The 17,398-nt window shown below is 38.8% G+C and overlaps 1 protein-coding gene across 1 annotated transcript in view; it reads right to left on the bottom strand.

The window, feature by feature from the left end:
- DNAH14 (dynein axonemal heavy chain 14) overlaps window positions 1-17,398 on the bottom strand; it is a 426,387-nt gene that overhangs the window by 299,075 nt on the left and 109,914 nt on the right. The window contains exons 20-21 of the mRNA XM_037805786.1: window positions 4,035-4,156; window positions 1,080-1,251 (exon numbers count right to left, since the gene is read on the bottom strand). Of these exons, the coding sequence (XP_037661714.1) occupies window positions 1,080-1,251; window positions 4,035-4,156 (294 nt within the window). The remainder of the gene's footprint in view (window positions 1-1,079; window positions 1,252-4,034; window positions 4,157-17,398) is intronic.

Here is a 17,398-nt window from a genome sequence, read left to right on the forward strand (position 1 = left end):
TTTATCTCATTACTCTTGTGATAAGTCGGCTTTTATTAACCAGAATTACTCTGGGCATCCCCTTAAAAGTATCTCAGAGGGTGGATTTATATAGAAGAGGGCCTGCCTGGACTGAGAATTTTTAGGCTGTAACTGCCATAGGCAAGTATTTTGGAGGAATCATCACAACCAACCTAACTTGTGTTTAATAAGGAAAACCAATGAATGCCTGAAAAAAAAGTCTTGATTTATTAAGTATGAAAAGAAATAAAGTAGAATTACTATGGCTAAGAGATTTAAAATGGAGTTTAGAAGCCATTTAAGAGGTTTCTCTTCTGCATGTCTCAGCCAGATATGACAAACTGCCAAAATATGCATAGCCACAAACAACAATGTTCCTCAAAACTCTAAGGACATCTGGATACCAGAAAAAAACCACAAGATAAAGAAATCAGTAACCTATCTAATGTGAGGGACATTTGGAGCCTCTAGAACATCCACCAATCATAAATACATTATGTAATCTTTTTTTTCTTCAAAAACCCTTGCCTGGAAGTGCCAAGATGGGACACAATTTGTGTTGCTACCTGAGTCTGTGCTCCCCAAATTGCAATTCTAAGACTCCAAATAAACACCTTTGTTGCCTTGTAGCTCAGTTTGTTATTTCTCGGTAGACAAAAGTGAAGTGAATATGTACACCATGAATACTCAAATACTTGGTTGAATTTATCAACTTAGTAGGGCTAATAAAAATAATTAACATTCACTGAGTACTATCTTTGTGCCATCTCTTGTTTTAAATGCATTATTTCATTTAGCACAAAGCCCCACAAAGGGGCACTATCATTATTCCCAATTTAGAGATAAAGAAATCCAGGCACTTACAAGTTAGGTACTTAACAAAAGGTCATTTAGATTGGTTGATCCACTTTTTTTTCTTTTAAAAGAATTTTCATTAGTGCTATAAATGATAAGAGTTTGAAATAGTACTGGCAGTTGAATAAGGAAGAAAATCTGCACTGCAATTAATTTCTGCAGTGATTTATATTACAGTGTGCAGAATTAAGTGATTCTCCAATTTAGGACTGCTATAGTTTTACCTCAAGACTTTTCTTTATTTGTTCAAGATATATACTGCAATTTTGGAGAATTTCAAGGATTCCTGCAGAGGTGATTATTCGCAAAGCATCCAGTTTGTTTTGTATTTTTGACATTATTTCTTTCCACATGGAAATCACCTGAGAGAAAAGTTTTGCTTCTGCTGGAAGCTGCCTTTAGAAATAAAATTAGAGGTAATTTTAGTTTTCCAAGGCAACTATAATTAAAATCTATATTGTAAATGCATTTGCCACAAAATTTTCATGTAAAATACAGTACATCATAGTGTATTTAAATTGTTTAGTTTATAAAATGTTTTGATATATTTTTGCTGCTCAATTATTAAAGATATTTTTGAGTTCCTATTGTTTACAAGTGCTGTACAAGGTAGGAAATACTGGAATAAAATAGAGAAATCCAACATCTAACAAGATAATTACATATAAGTACTGCAAATTATGTAAGTAGAAACTGCCTTGTATCCTAAGGAATTAAATAAAACAAAGAGCTATGGACTTTCTTGAGAGGAAATGGGATCTGGGGAGTGCTTTTTGGAGGAGAAACATTTGATTTGGGTTTTAAGGGAGGAGTGGGACTTGGACATGAAGAGCAGAGGAGAGAAGAGCTTACAGCCTAGGAGCAAGAGTACTGAGGTGTGTATAGGAAAACTGAAATTCTGTTAATGATTCTCTAATCTTAGAGGATAAGGAAATGTAAGCCAGGTGTCCTCCTAGGTACAGAAAATTTCCTTTACAGAATTTTAAAGGTATGATAATCCATTGAAGTATTATTGTGAGTTTTGTTTCTGTTGCTGTTGGAGTAGAATGAGGGGTATACTTTCAAAGGTTGTGTAGTCTTAACTCTTTTACTTTCTCTGCTCATATATTTCCCACCCCCAGCCAAGCCCAGCCTCAACTCGATTCAAACTCCACTTGGCTTGAAGGTTGAAATGGGGAGGAAATTAGAGGTAATTTTTTTTTTTTTTTAATTCAGCTTGTGTTACTTTTCATTCTCTTTCATCTCTTGAATGCATGCCCTCTGTCATGGCAAAGATCCATGAGGTATATTGCTGGGGTCTTTAGAGTCCTCCCAACAGAAACCCATGTTCTCTCCAGATGACCTCTTACAATATTCCTCAAGTTCCTGCTCTAAGTGGTGTAACTCTGAGATTCCCCTGTCTGGGCTAGCAGCCATTCTGTGAAGAGATCTTTCAAGACGACTCTAGCCTGGACATGTCTCCGTGCTCTGAATCAGTATTTCTAACTTCAGCACTATTGACATTTTGGCCCAGATAATTATTTGGGCACAGAGGGACTTCCCTGTGCATTATAGAATGTTTAACAGCATTCCTGGCCTCTGACCACTAGATGCCAGTAGTAACTCCCCAGTTGTGCAACCAAAAGTGTCTCTAGATATTGCCAATGTCCCCTGGGAGGCAATTCTCTGGTTAAGAACTACTGGTCTAAGATAACCAAGTCTCCCTGAATGTCTTCCTTGCCCTACTATTAAAGGATGCTTCAGAATTCTCCAGAAGAGAGGCAAGGCCCTAGTTTCTATGCCCCAAACTCCAGGGTACCATATGCCAAACTTTCCTAAGAGGGCTCTCACCGTTATCCCATTTCCCATCTTGAGTGATGGGCCCACAAGTTTTTGAAGTTCAAAAGAAATCCTTTTCAGGAAGAGATGTTGGTCTCCCCTTCTGTCAAGCACCCTCCCAATCTCTCTGAGAGCTTCTACTGCAGCCCACAGAGTTAGTTTGGAGAGGTATAAATGGCACACCTTTCTCTAGTCGCACCAGTTCCCTTTAAAGAATTCTCCTCTCTAAAGAATCTCTCTTCTTTTTCCTCTTTTACATATTTTCCACCCTGTTCCCAGGGCCATCATCCTTTCCCATCAGCCAAGGGAAGGTCCATTATAGATCCATTTTTTTCTTCTCTTTAGACCTTTTGTGTAGGAGCCTTCAAAATCTCTTAATTAAAACTCCCCTTTTCAGCCTCTTAGAAAAAAACTGTAAAAGAACAGTTTTGTGACATTTTGGACTCCCTTGCCTAGAAGTCTGATCTCTCTACTAACTAAGAATACATTCTTTAGTTATGTAGTTTCCCTTTTGAGTACTATCAGAATAACTATAGATTAATAGAATATAAGAATCCCAAGCATTCACATGATAAGAAATATACATGAACATTGTTCTCTACAGAGCAATAATTAGATCTAAAGAGCTCTCCCAAAATCTTGAAAGGCTCCCTTTTGCCATCAAAATAAAGTTCAAAAATACTTAAGCTGATCTTCAAAAGGTCTTCTATCATCTGCTCTAATATGCATTTCAAATACACACCCATGACTTCCTACCTTATTTTGGAATAGCTCCTAAATGACCTTTTGTGATTTACTGGCAGTAGTTTTAATTCTGACTAAAAAATACATATGTCTCAATTTAAATAGTCTAAAGACCCATCACTTTAAAAAGTAAAAGGCCAATTAATTTGAATGCTTTGAATAAAAAGAAAAGCTAGAATTTTCCAAAAATTGCCCAGACCCTCTATTATTCCACCTGGTTCAAACTAAGAAATTCTCATTATGTATAAAAGCCACTAAAAACATGATTATTATTAACATTAAAACCACACTAATGTACCAGAACTAAACAGGCATATATTATTTTGGCTTAGAGATTATAATGACATATCTGACTCTTCTTTCCCAGTCCTTTATATCTTTTTATCAATAAATGAAACTAAGGCTTTCTTAAAAATAAAAAAACAAAAACAATGTGATTTCCTGTTATGAAAGAAAAATCTTAATAATGATTTGGAAGGTTATTACTCCTATGCCGACAGATAGGATAGTTTTAGAGTTTTCATTGAAGAAATGATTCCTCAAGGATTACAGAAAATAAATTTTCCACCATGTATTTTGTTTCTTTTATCTCTGTATGGTAAATTTTAGGCTTTTACCTTTGTATTTCTGAAGAATGAAAGACTGGTTCAAGATAAAGCCAATTTCTCTGACAATTCATCCATTCCTCAAGAGTGTAAGAGAAGAGAGTCAAGTTTTGATCCCATTTGTCCACAAGATCCTCCAGTGGTAAACACAGACACAGAAATATAAATATAAGAAATTGCTCAGGTAAGAGTCACATACGAAAATTGAAATCAAAGGTGATTAAGAGCCACTGACATACAGAAAGTAATTAATAGAGGGTCACATAAATGAATATAAACTTAATCATATTTAGTTTGGGGAAAAGCTTAAAATGGACTATCCATACAATTTTCTGTCTCATGTATTAAATAATATGCAAATCTGTTTAGAAAAGATTTGAGCAACATGCATATGCCTATAGAAATTAACATGAATGTCTCCCACTCAACAGTTATCTGTTACTTCCTTTCAGAGACAAAACATAATTAGGAGTTTGATATATGCATATTCTTTCAGCCCTTTCTTTAAACGTTCAGCACACATGTCCATATACATATGGTATCTTTGATATTTTACATAAATGGAACCATATAATACACATTGTTCTGTAACTTTCTTTTTTTATTTAGTAGTATCTTTTAGGGAGGATTTATGTCACTACTTATAGGCTTTCCTCATTTTTTTAATGATTACAGAAAATCCCATTTTGTGGAGTAACATTTTTCCAATTAGCATATTTATTAAAGTGATAGAACCATGGTAAAATCAATATTAAGATGCTTATTTTAAAAACAGTACACTGGAGGAGTGACATCATCAAAATGACAGAGAAGACCACCTAAATCCCTGTCCCTCCATAGAAACATCAAAAAACAAACAAAACTATCAGAACTAACTTTGCCAGAACACTAGAAAACAGTTGAAAGTTTACAGCAACCAAGCAATTGTTAAACCAAGAAAAAGGCAACTTCAAAATGGTAGGAAAGTTTTGTGACATTTTACTTGCCTTGCCCCACCCCCTCATTGAGTCAGAGGCAGAATTGTAGATGGTAGCCTGCAATTTCAGTGTGGTTCCAGAGAAAGCATAGCAGACCTTATTAACAAACCATTGTGTTTATCCTTTCTAACCTGTAAGGGTGCTACCTAAAGGACTCAAGCCAAGGTGCTCATATCTGTTTCACATAATCTGGAACCCACTCAAGGAGCAAAAGCAACGGCATTGCTTAAAAATATTTTAAGGTAAGTGAAAAATCCTGAAGCTGCCTGGGACAAAAGATTACGGTTAAGACGTATAATATACTGTCTAAGGCCTGTGAGTTGCAGCTGGGGAGAGAGTTTCTTTGGGAAATTAGAAAGTGGCGCACTTGCCAAGGATGGGACGCATGCTCAGAAAGGCCATGAATAGACCCTATGATTTCATTGCTGGCTGAATTCCAGACTTAGTTTACAAGCAGTTAGTGAATACTGAAGCAGAGTTATAAAAGGCCTGTTTAAGTGTTAGAGGAGTGCCTCAACACTTAGCCAATCTTCAAAGACTGGAAGAAGGGAGTGTGTGTGTGTGTGTGTGTGTGTGTGTGTGTGTTGTGTGTCTGTGTGCATGCACATTTCAGTTTGCTAAAGCTGCCGGAATGCAATATACCAGAAGTGGGTTGGCTTTTACAATGGGGATTTATTAGCTTACTGTGCCAGTTTGGATGTATCATGCCCCCCCAAATGACATGTTCTTTAATGTAATCTTGTGGGGGCAGATGTATTAGTGTTGATTAGGTTGGAATCCTTTGATTGACTGTTTCCATGGTGATGTGACTTGATCTATTGTGGGGGAAATGTTTTATTATTTCTGTGGTGATATGGATCCCGCCCATTCAGGGTGGGTCTTGATTTAATCACTGGAGCCCTATAAAAGACCTCTCAAACAGAAGGACCTCAGCTGAAGCTTAGAGACACATTTTGAAGACGGCCATTGAAAGGTGAATCTGACACTTTGGAGAATGCCATTTTGAAACCAGAACCCTGGAGCAGATGCTAGCCACATGCCTGTGCCTTCCCAGCTGAAAGAGGTTTTCTTGATGCCATTGGCTTTCCTTTGGTGAAGGTATACTTGTGTTGAAGCCTTTGTTTGGACACTTCTATGGCCTTAGGACTATAACTTTGTAACCAAATAAACTCCCTTTATAAGAGCCAATCCATTTCTGGTATTTTGCATACAAGCAGCATTAGCAAACCAGAACACTTACAAATTTACAGTTCTAAGGCTGTGAAAATATCCAAACAAAGGCATCAACAGGACGATACCATCTCTGGAGAAAGGTCACTGGCATCTGGGACACCTGTGTCCCATGGGAATGCAAAAGGCCAGCATCTCCTGGTCCTTCTATCCTAGGTTTCATTGCTTTCAGCTTCTGGCTTCCTTGGCTTCCTCTCTCAGCACCTCCAGGGGCTTTTTCTCTAAGCAATCTCGGTTTCATCTCTCTTTTATCCTGTCATAAAGGACTCCGATAAAAGGATTAAGACCCATCCTGAATAGGCTGGGTCACATCTCAACTGAAATAACCTAACCAAAAGGTTCCACCCACAATAGGTCTGCACTCACAGGAATACAGTAAAAGAGCATGGCTTTTTCTGGGGTAAATAACAGTTCCAAACCACTACTGTGTGTGTGTGTGTGTGTGTGTGTGTGTGTGTGTGTGTGTGTGTGTGTGTTTAAAGTTCCTGTGAGTCAAGAAATTCATGTAAAAACACTGGCTGAGCCATAAGCTAACACTTTCAACAATCAAGAACAGCAAAACCTGGGGAAAGGGAGACTCTGATTTCCAGATTATCACATTATAATATTTGAATGTCTGTTTTTAACAAAAATACACAAGGCATACAAAGGAGCAGGAAAGTATGGCCAAGTCAAAGGAACAAAATAAAGTGAAAGAAACCATCCCTGAGGAAACACAGACACTGGACTTACTAGACAGACTTTAAAACAACTGTTTTAAACATGCTAAAGGATAAAATGGACAAAGAACCAAAGGAAATCAGGAAAATGATGTTATGAACAAAATTAGAATATTAATAAAGGATAGACATTATAAAAAGGAACCAAACTTAAATTCTAGAGCTGAAAAGTACAATAAATGAAATGGAAAATTCACTAGAAGTATTCACCATCAGACTTGAGCAGGGGGAAGAGTCAGTAAATTTGAAAATAAGACAATTTAAATTATCTAGTCTGAGGAGTAGAAAGAGAAAAGAATGAAGAAAAGTGACTGGAGCCTAAGGGGCCTTTGGAACACTATCAAGCAGATCAACATATGCATTACAGGAGTATCAGAAGGAGAAGAGATAAAGAAAGGGGCAGAGCAATTATTTGAAGAAATAATGGCCCCAAACTCCCCAAATCTGACAAAAGATATGAATCTACACATCCAAAGAGCTAAACAAACTCTGAGTGGGATAAACTCAAAGAAAGCTATACTGAGGCATTATAAAATTGTAGTCTCTACTGTAATTTTTCCCCAGATGGCTGTGAATTGATTGTTCACATGATGGTGTTTTCAAACAATGCTCACCACTTTCCCTCCTTGAGTGAGTTCCAAGATAGGTATGCTGGTTTGAAGCTGTTATGGGCCCCAGAAGAGCAATGATCTTTTTTTTTTTTTTTTTTTTTTTTTTTAATCATCATTTTATTGAGATATATTCACATACCACGCAGTCATACAAAACAAATTGTACTTTCGATTGTTTACAGTACCATTACATAGTTGTACATTCATCACCTAAATCAATCCCTGACACCTTCATTAGCACACACACAAAAATAACAAGAATAATAATTAGAGTGAAAAAGAGCAATTGAAGTAAAAAAGAACACTAGGTACCTTTGTCTGTTTGTTTGCTTCCCCTACTTTTCTACACATCGATCCATAAACTAGACAAAGTGGAGTTTGGTCCTTATGGCATTCCCAATCCCACTGTCACCCCTCATAAGCTACATTTTTATACAACTGTCTTCGAGATTCATGGGTTCTCGGTTGTAGTTTAATAGTTTCAGGTATCCACCACCAGCTACCCCAATTCTTTAGAACCTAAAAAAGGTTGTCTAAAGTGTGCATAAGAGTGCCCACCAGAGTGATCTCTCGGCTCGTTTTGGAATCTCTCTGCCACTGAAGCTTATTTCATTTCCTTTCACATCCCCCTTTTGGTCAAGAAGATGTTCTCCATCCCACGATGCCGGGTCTACATTCCTCCCCGGGAGTCATATTCCACGTTGGCAGGGAGATTCACTTCCCTGGGTGTCTGATCCCACGTAGGGGGGAGGGCAGTGATTTCACCTTTCAAGTTGGCTTAGCCAGAGAGAGAGGGCCACATCTGAGCAACAAAGAGGCATTCAGGAGGAGACTCTTAGGCACAAATACAGGGAGGCCTAGCCTCTCCTTTGCAGCAACCGTCTTCCCAAGGGTAAAACTTATGGTAGAGGGCTCAACCCATCAAACCACCAGTCCCCTATGTCTGTGGTCATGTTAGCAACCATGGAGGTGGGGTAGGCGAATACCCCTGCATTCTCCACAGGCTCCTCAAGGGGGCACTACATCTTTTTTTTTTTTTTTTTTCCTTGTTTGTCTTTTTTCTTTTTTTTTTTTTTTTTTTAACTTTCCCTTCTTTTTTCAAATCAACTGTATGAAAAAAAAAGTTAAAAAGAAAACAAACATACAATACAAGAACATTTCAAAGAGACCATAGCAAGGGAGTAAGAAAAAGACAACTAACCTAAGATAACTGCTTAACTTCCAACATGTTCCTACTTTACCCCAAGAAAGTTACATAATATAGCAACATTTCAGTGAACTTGTACCTACTACATCCATCAGAAATTAACAGACCATAGTCATTTCTGGGCATCCCCAGAACGTTAAATAGCTTATCTGTTCTTCTTGGATTATTGTTCCCCCTTCCTTAATTGCTCTCTACTGCTAGTTCCCCTACATTCTACATTATAAACCATTTGTTTTAGATTTTTCAAAGTTCACATTAGTGGTAGCATATAATATTTCTCTTTTTGTGCCTGGCTTATTTCGCTCAGCATTATGTCTTCAAGGTTCATCCATGTTGTCATATGTTTCACCAGATCGTTCCTTCTTACTACCGCGTAGTATTCCATCGTGTGTATATACCACATTTTATTTATCCACTCATCTGTTGAAGGACATTTGGGTTGTTTCCATCTCTTGGCAATTGTGAATAATGCTGCTATGAACATTGGCGTGCAGATATCTGTTCGTGTCACTGCTTTCCTATCTTCCGGGTATATACCGAGAAGTGCAATCGCTGGATCGAATGGTAGCTCTATATCTAGTTTTCTAAGGAACTGCCAGACTGACTTCCAGAGTGGCTGAACCATTATACAGTCCCACCAACAATGAATAAGAGTTCCAATTTCTCCACATCCCCTCCAGCATTTGTAGTTTCCTGTTAGTTTAATGGCAGCCATTCTAACCGGTGTTAGATGGTATCTCATTGTGGTCTTAATTTGCATCTCTCTAATAGCTAGTGAAGCTGAACATTTTTTCATGTGTTTCTTGGCCTTTTGTATTTCCTCTTCAGAGAACTGTCTTTTCATATCTTTTGCCCATTTTATAATTGGGCTGTCTGTACTATTGTCATTGAGTTGTAGGATTTCTTTGTATATGCAAGATATCAGTCTTTTGTCAGATACATGGTTACCAAAAATTTTTTCCCATTGAGTTGGCTGCCTCTTTACCTTTTTGAGAAATTCCTTTGAGGTGCAGAAACTTCTAAGCTTGAGGAGTTCCCATTTATCTATTTTCTCTTTTGTTGCTTGTGCTTTGGGTGTAAAGTCTAGGAAGTGGCCTCCTAATACAAGGTCTTGAAGATGTTTTCCTACATTATCTTCTAGGAGTTTTATGGTACTTTCTTTTATATTGAGATCTTTGGTCCATTTTGAGTTAATTTTTGTGTAGGGGGTGAGGTAGGGGTCCTCTTTCATTCTTTTGGATATGGATATCCAACTCTCCCAGCCCCATTTGTTGAAAAGACCATTATGGCTCAGTTCGGTGACTTTGGGGGCCTTATCAAAGATCAGTCGGCCATAGATCTGAGGGTCTATCTCTGAATTCTCAATTCGATTCCATTGATCTATATGTCTATCTTTGTGCCAGTACCATGCTGTTTTGGCAACTGTGGCTTTATAATAAGCTTCAAAGTCAGGGAGTGTAAGTCCTCCCACTTCGTTTTTCTTTTTTAGAGTGTCTTTAGCAATTCGAGGCATCTTCCCTTTCCAAATAAATTTGATAACTAGCTTTTCCAAGTCTGCAAAGTAGGTTGGTGGAATTTTGATTGGGATTGCATTGAATCTGTAGATGAGTTTGGGTAGAATTGACATCTTAATGACATTTAGCCTTCCTATCCATGAACATGGAATATTTTTCCATCTTTTAAGGTCCCCTTCTATTTCTTTTAGTAGAGTTATGTAGTTTTCTTTGTATAGGTCTTTTAAATCCTTGGTTGAGTTTATTCCTAGGTACTTGATTTTTTTAGTTGCTATTGAAAATGGTATCTTTTTCTTGAGTGTCTCTTCAGTTTGTTCATTTCTAGCATATAGAAACATTACTGACTTATGTGCATTAATCTTGTATCCCGCTACTTTGCTAAATTTGTTTATTAGCTCTAGTAGGTGTATCGTTGATTTCTCAGGGTTTTCTAGATATAAGATCATATCATCTGCAAACAATGACAGTTTTACTTCTTCTTTTCCAATTTGGATGCCTTTTATTTCTTTGTCTTGCCGGATTGCCCTGGCTAGCACTTCCAGCACAATGTTGAATAACAGTGGTGACAGCGGGCATCCTTGTCTTGTTCCTGATCTTAGAGGGAAGGCTTTCAGTCTCTCACCATTGAGTACTATGCTGGCTGTGGGTTTTTCATATATGCTCTTTATCATGTTGAGGAAGTTTCCTTCAATTCCTACCTTTTGAAGTGTTTTTATCAAAAAGGGATGTTGGATTTTGTCAAATGCTTTTTCAGCATCTATTGAGATGATCAATTGATTTTTCCCTTTCGAGTTTTTAATGTCTTGTAATACATTGATTGTTTTTCTGATGTTGAACCATCCTTGCATGCCTGGAATGAACCCCACTTGGTCATGGTGTATGATTTTTTTAATGTGTCTTTGGATTCGATTTGCAAGTATTTTGTTGAGGATTTTTGCATCTATATTCATTAGGGAGATTGGCCGGTAGTTTTCCTTTTTTGTAGCATCTTTGCCTGGTTTTGGTATTAGATTGATGTTAGCTTCATAAAATGAGTTAGGTAGTGTTCCATTTTTTTCAATGTTTTGAAAGAGTTTGAGTAAGATTGGTGTCAGTTCTTTCTGGAAAGTTTGGTAGAATTCCCCTGTGAAGCCATCTGGCCCTGGGCATTTATTTGTGGGAAGATTTTTGATGACTGATTGGATCTCTTTGCTTGTGATGGGTTGGTTGAGGTCTTCTATTTCTTCTCTGGTCAGTCTAGGTTGTTCATATGTTTCCAGGAAATTGTCCATTTCTTCTACATTATCCAGTTTGTTGCCATACAGTTGTTCATAATATCCTCTTATAATTTTTTTAATTTCTTCAGGATCTGCAGTTATGTCACCTTTTTCATTCATTATTTTGTTTATATGGGTCTTCTCTCTTTTTGATTTTGTCAGTCTAGCTAGGGGCTTGTCAATCTTGTTGATCTTCTCAAAGAACCAACTTTTGGTGATATTTATCCTTTCTATTGTTTTTTTGTTCTCTATGTCATTTATTTCTGCTTTAATCCTTGTTATTTCTTTTCTTCTACTTGGTTTAGGATTGGTTTGCTGTTCATTTTCTAGCTTCTTCAGTTGATCCATTAGTTCTTTGATTTTGGCTCTTTCTTCCTTTTTAATATATGCGTTTAGTGCTATAAATTTCCCCCTTAGCACTGCTTTTGCTGCATCCCATAGGTTTTGGTATGTTGTGTTCTCATTTTCATTCGTCTCTATATATTTAGCAATTTCTCTTGCTATTTCTTCTTTAACCCACTGATTGTTTAGGAGTGTGTTGTTTAACCTCCAGGTATTTGTGAATTTTCTAAGTCTCTGATGGTTATTGACTTCTAATTGTATTCCATTGTGGTCAGAGAATGTGCTTTGAATAATTTCAATCTTTTTAAATTTATTGAGGCTTGTTTTATGTCCCAGCATATGATCTATTCTGGAGAAAGTTCCGTGAGCACTAGAAAAGTATGTGTATCCTGGTGATTTGGGATGTAATGTCCTGTAGATGTCTGTTAAATCTAATTCATTTATCAGATTGTTTAGGTTTTCAATTTCCTTATTGGTCTTCTGTCTGGTTGATCTATCTATAGGAGAGAGTGATGTGTTGAAGTCTCCCACAATTATTGTGGAAACATCAATTGCTTCCTTTAGTTTTGCCAATGTTTCTCTCATGTATTTTGTGGCACCTTGATTGGGTGCATAGACATTTACGATTGTTATTTCTTCTTGCTGAATTGCCCCTTTTATTAGTATGTAGTGGCCTTCTTTGTCTCTCAAAACATCCCTGCATTTGAAGTCTATTTTATCTGAGATTAATATTGCTACACCTGCTTTCTTTTGGCTGTAGCTTGCATGAAATATTTTTTTCCATCCTTTCACTTTCAGTTTCTTTGTGTCCCTGTGTCTAAGATGAGTCTCTTGTATGCAACATATTGATGGTTCATTTTTTTTGATCCATTCTGCGAATCTATATCTTTTAATTGGGGAGTTTAATCCATTTACATTCAACGTTAAAACCGTGAAGGCATTTCTTGAATCGGCCATCTTATCCTTTGGATTATGTTTGCCATATTTTTCCCTCTCTCTATTAATATCCTTTATTGTACCCATACCGAATCTCTTTAGTACTGAACCTTTCTCCAAGTCTCTCTGTCCTGTCTTTGTTTCTCTGTCTGTAGGGCTCCCTTTAGTATCTCCAGTAGGGCAGGTCTCTTGTTAGCAAATTCTCTCAGCATTTCTTTGTCTGTGAAAAATTTAAGCTCTCCCTCAAATTTGAAGGAGAGCTTTGCTGGATAAAGTATTCTTGGCTGGAAATTCCTCTCACTCAGAATTTTAAATATATCGTGCCACTGCCTTCTCGCCTCCATGGTGGCTGCTGAGTAGTCACTACTTAGTCTTATGCTGTTTCCTTTGTATGTGGTGAATTGCTTTTCTCTTGCTGCTTTCAGAACTTGCTCCTTCTCTTCTATGTTTGACAGTGTGATCAGTATATGTCTCGGAGTGGGTTTTTTTGGATTTATTCTATTTGGAGTTCGCTGAGCATTTATGATTTGTGTATTTATGTTGTTTAGAAGATTTGGGAAGTTTTCCCCAACAATTTCTTTGAATACTCTTCCTAGACCTTTACCCTTTTCTTCCCCTTCTGGGACACCAATGAGTCTTATATTCGGACGTTTCATATTATCTATCATATCCCTGAGGTCCATTTCGAGTTTTTCAATTTTTTTCCCCATTCTTTCTTTTATGCTTTCATTTTCCATTCTGTCATCTTCCAGGTCACTGATTCGTTGTTCAACTTCCTCTAGTCTTGTACTATGAGTGTCCAGAATCTTTTTAATTTGGTCAACAGTTTCTTTAATTTCCATAAGATCATCCATTTTTTTATTTAGTCTTGCAATGTCTTCTTTATGCTCTTCTAGGGTCTTCTTGATTTCCTTCATATCCCGTACTATGGTCTCATTGTTCATCTTTAGTTCTTTGAGTAGCTGCTCTAGGTGTGTCTCTTCTGGTCTTTTGATTTGGGTGCTTGGGCTTGGGTTATCCATATCGTCTGGTTTTTTCATATGCTTTATAATTTTCTGTTGTTTTTGGCCTCGTGGCATTTGCTGACCTTGATAGGGTTCTTTTAGGGTTTGTAGACCAGTTGAAGTCCTTATCTCTAATTTATCAGATCTACAGCTTCGTGGAGTACACTTTCTCTAACTAACCAGCAGGTGGCGTCCACGAGCCACCTGTTCTCCACAAGCCAGATCTCCCCTGCTTAGCCTTTTTGGTGAGTGGGGGAGTGAGTCTTGTGGGGCCCAATTGGTGTCCCAAGCTTGCGTGTGTAGTTGGTGTTGCCTGCCCTGTATGTGGGGCGTGTTTCTGGGCAGTCGGGGAGGGGGGGTGGCCCTAACAATCAAATCTCCCTGATGATCCTAGAGTTTTAAAGCTACTGCAATAGTCTAATCCTTCAGTTCAGTCCTGCCGCAGTTTGTCTCTGCCACTGACCCACAAGTCTTTGGTATTGGCGTATGGCTCCTGAGACTTGCAAGTGGGCCCCTCTTCCAGGCTGTGCACCCCGGGTCCTCTGTTGAGGGATGACTGTGCTATGTCACAGGTGAGTGCCGTCCCCCCAGGGCAGTTCTGGGCTGCTGGGCTGTGTTGGGAGGCTCCCAGTCTGCTCAAATGATGGCTGAATGGGGCTCTGTTAATTCACACTGCTCCCCCTTCCCAGCTCTGGGACATTCAGCTGAGGTTGCAGGGAAGGCTAATGTCCACGCCCAGTTTTGTGGTGTGTGCCTGTTATTTGAAGCACTTCCGTCACACTGGGTTGTCTGGGGCAGCTCTGGGCTATGGGGCTGGCGATGGGCAGGAGTGTTTCCTGTCCACCAGGATGGTGGCTGTGAGCGGACACCCCCCTTTTCTAGGGAAGTTGTGTTGTTTAGTGAATTTTCTCAGCCACTGGATTATTGCCTTTTGTCTCAGAGCTCTCTTAGTTCTGCTCTTGACTTGACGTGCCCAAATTTCAATTCTTTGAAGCTTTCTGTATTGAGCTTCTTAGAGTAATTGTTTTAGAAAAAGCAAAAAGGATTTAAAAAAAAAAAAAAAAAAAAAAAAAAAAAAAAAAAAAAAACGGCCCACCACAGAGATCTAATGGGTTATTGAAATGCTAATAGACAAAGCAACCAGGGCCATTAAGGAAAGGTGCACAGGGCAGAGAGATCAGCCTTGCTTCGGGATTTGCATATGCGCCTCAAGGCCTGATCTCCGCCCTTCCCCTTTCTGTGTTCACCAGAACTCCAAAAATCCTCTGCTTTTATTTTGGAGTTTTTCATGTTGTTTTTTTTCTATGCCTGTCTCCTCTCTGCTGGGCTGGCTGCTCTCAGAGTCTCTGGTGTCTGGCTTCAGTCTATCTATGGTTGGAGTTTGAATCAGTAGAATGAGTTTCCGATAAGAGCAGCCACTGCAATTCTCCCTTCTCCTTCCTGGAGCTGACAGCCCCTCCTCCCCCGGGACTGAGCCTGGCAGGGCGGGGCGCGGGTCCCCTGGCCGCAAAAACTTACAGATTTCGCTGATCTCAGCAGTTCCATGTTTTCATGAGTGTTGTATGAAGTATGCCCAAAGACAGATTGCTCTGTGGTGTCCAGTCCACGCAGTTCCTGGCTTTTTACCTACTTTCCTGGAGGAGTAACTAAAACATACAGCTCACCAGTCTGCCATCTTGCCCCGCCTCCTCAGCAATGATCTTTTAATCCAATTTTGTGGGGCAGGACCTTTTGACTGAATTTTCCATGGAGATGTGACCCACCCAACTGTGGGTGAGACCTTTTGTTAAATTATTTCCATAGAGGCATGAACCCACCCTTTCAGAGTGGCTCTTGATTAGTTTACTGGAGTCCTTTAACAGAGCCCACAAAGAGAAGGGGCTCAGAGAAGCTGAGAGAGAAAGACATTTTGAAACCAGAACCCAGGAGCAAAGGACCAGAAGATGCCAGCCATGTGTCTTCTTAGCTAACAGAGGTGTTCTGGATGACACTGGCTTTTCCTCAGTGAAGGTAGCCTCTTGTTGATGCATTAGTTTAGACACTTTTATGGTCTTAGAACTGTAAATTTGTAACCTAACAAATCCCCTTTATAAAAGCCAATCTATTTCTGGTATTATGCACAATGGCAGTTCTAGCAAACCAGAACAATAGGTAAAACAAATACAAGCATTTTCCATCAACCCTTTAGGAAGCACCCAGACAGGTTAGTACAGACATACCTACTGTTCTAGATTGCTAATGCTGCCAGAATGCAAAACACCAGAAATGGATTGGCTTTTATAAAAGGGGGTTTATTTAGTTACACAGTTACAGACTTAAGGCCATAAAGTGTCCAAGATAACACATCAACAAGAGGCTACCTTCACTGGAGGATGGCCAATGGTGTCCAGAAAACCTCTGTTAGCTGGGAAGGCATGTGGGTGGCGTCTGCTCCAAAGTTCTGGTTTCAAAGTGGCTTTCTCCCAGGACGTTCCTCTCTAGGCTGCAGTTCCTCAAAAATGTCACTCTTAGTTGCACTTGGGGTATTTGTCCTCTCTTAGCTTCTCTGGAGCAAAAGTCTGATTTCAACGGCTGTCTTCAAAATATTTCTCATCTGTAGCTCCTGTGCTTTCTTCAAAGTGTCCCTCTTGGCTGTGACTCCTCTTCAAAAGTCCACTCTCAGCTGCACTGAGTTCCCCCTATCTGTCAGCTCATTTATATGGCTCCAGTGACTCAACTTAGACCCACCCCAAATGGGCGGAGCAACACCTCCATGGAAATTATCCAATCAGAGTCATCACCCACAGCTGTGTGGGGTACATCTCCACAGAAACATTCAAAGAATTATGATCTAATCAACACTGATAACGTCTGCCCACACAAGATTACATCAAAGATAATGGCATTTGGGGGGACATAATACATTCAAACTGGCACACCTACTAATTTGCAAACAAGGTCTGCTTTGCTGTCTGTGGAACCACAGACCAGAGTCCCACACTGGGAATACAGTCTTCAAGACTGCAGCTGAGCTAGAGAGAGGGTGGGACAATGGAAAGTAGAAATGCTATAAAGCTTTCCCACCTTTTAAAGTTGCCTTTTTCTTGGTTCCTCTTTCACTTGGCTGCTGAGCTCTGTTTTTTAGAGTTCTGGTAAAATTTGTTCTGACCATGTATGGTAGTTTTTCAATGTTTCTGTGGAGAGATGAGGATCTAGAGCTGCCTACCCTGCCATTTTGTTGACATCACTCCTGAGAGGTGTTTTTGTTTGTTTGTTTGTTTGTTTTAATCATACATGGATGTTGGATTTTGTGAAATGCTTTTTCAGCATGTATTGAGGTGACCAAATAGATTTCCTTTTTTAATTTATTAGTATGGGGAATTATATTGATTGAGTTCTGAATATTAAATCAACCTTTTATTCCTCAATTTAATCCTTCTTGTATCATTCCCTTTATATATATACTGTTGGATTTGATTTGGGAAAGTTTGGTTAGAATGTTTGCATCTATTCAAGAGGGCTATTTATCTGTAGTTTTCTTATAACATATTTGTCTTGTTTTTAGTATCAAGGTAATGCTGGCCTCATAGGGTAAGGTGGC

The sequence above is a fragment of the Choloepus didactylus genome, chromosome 2, assembly GCF_015220235.1.
Source record: "Choloepus didactylus isolate mChoDid1 chromosome 2, mChoDid1.pri, whole genome shotgun sequence".
NCBI lineage: Eukaryota > Metazoa > Chordata > Mammalia > Pilosa > Megalonychidae > Choloepus > Choloepus didactylus.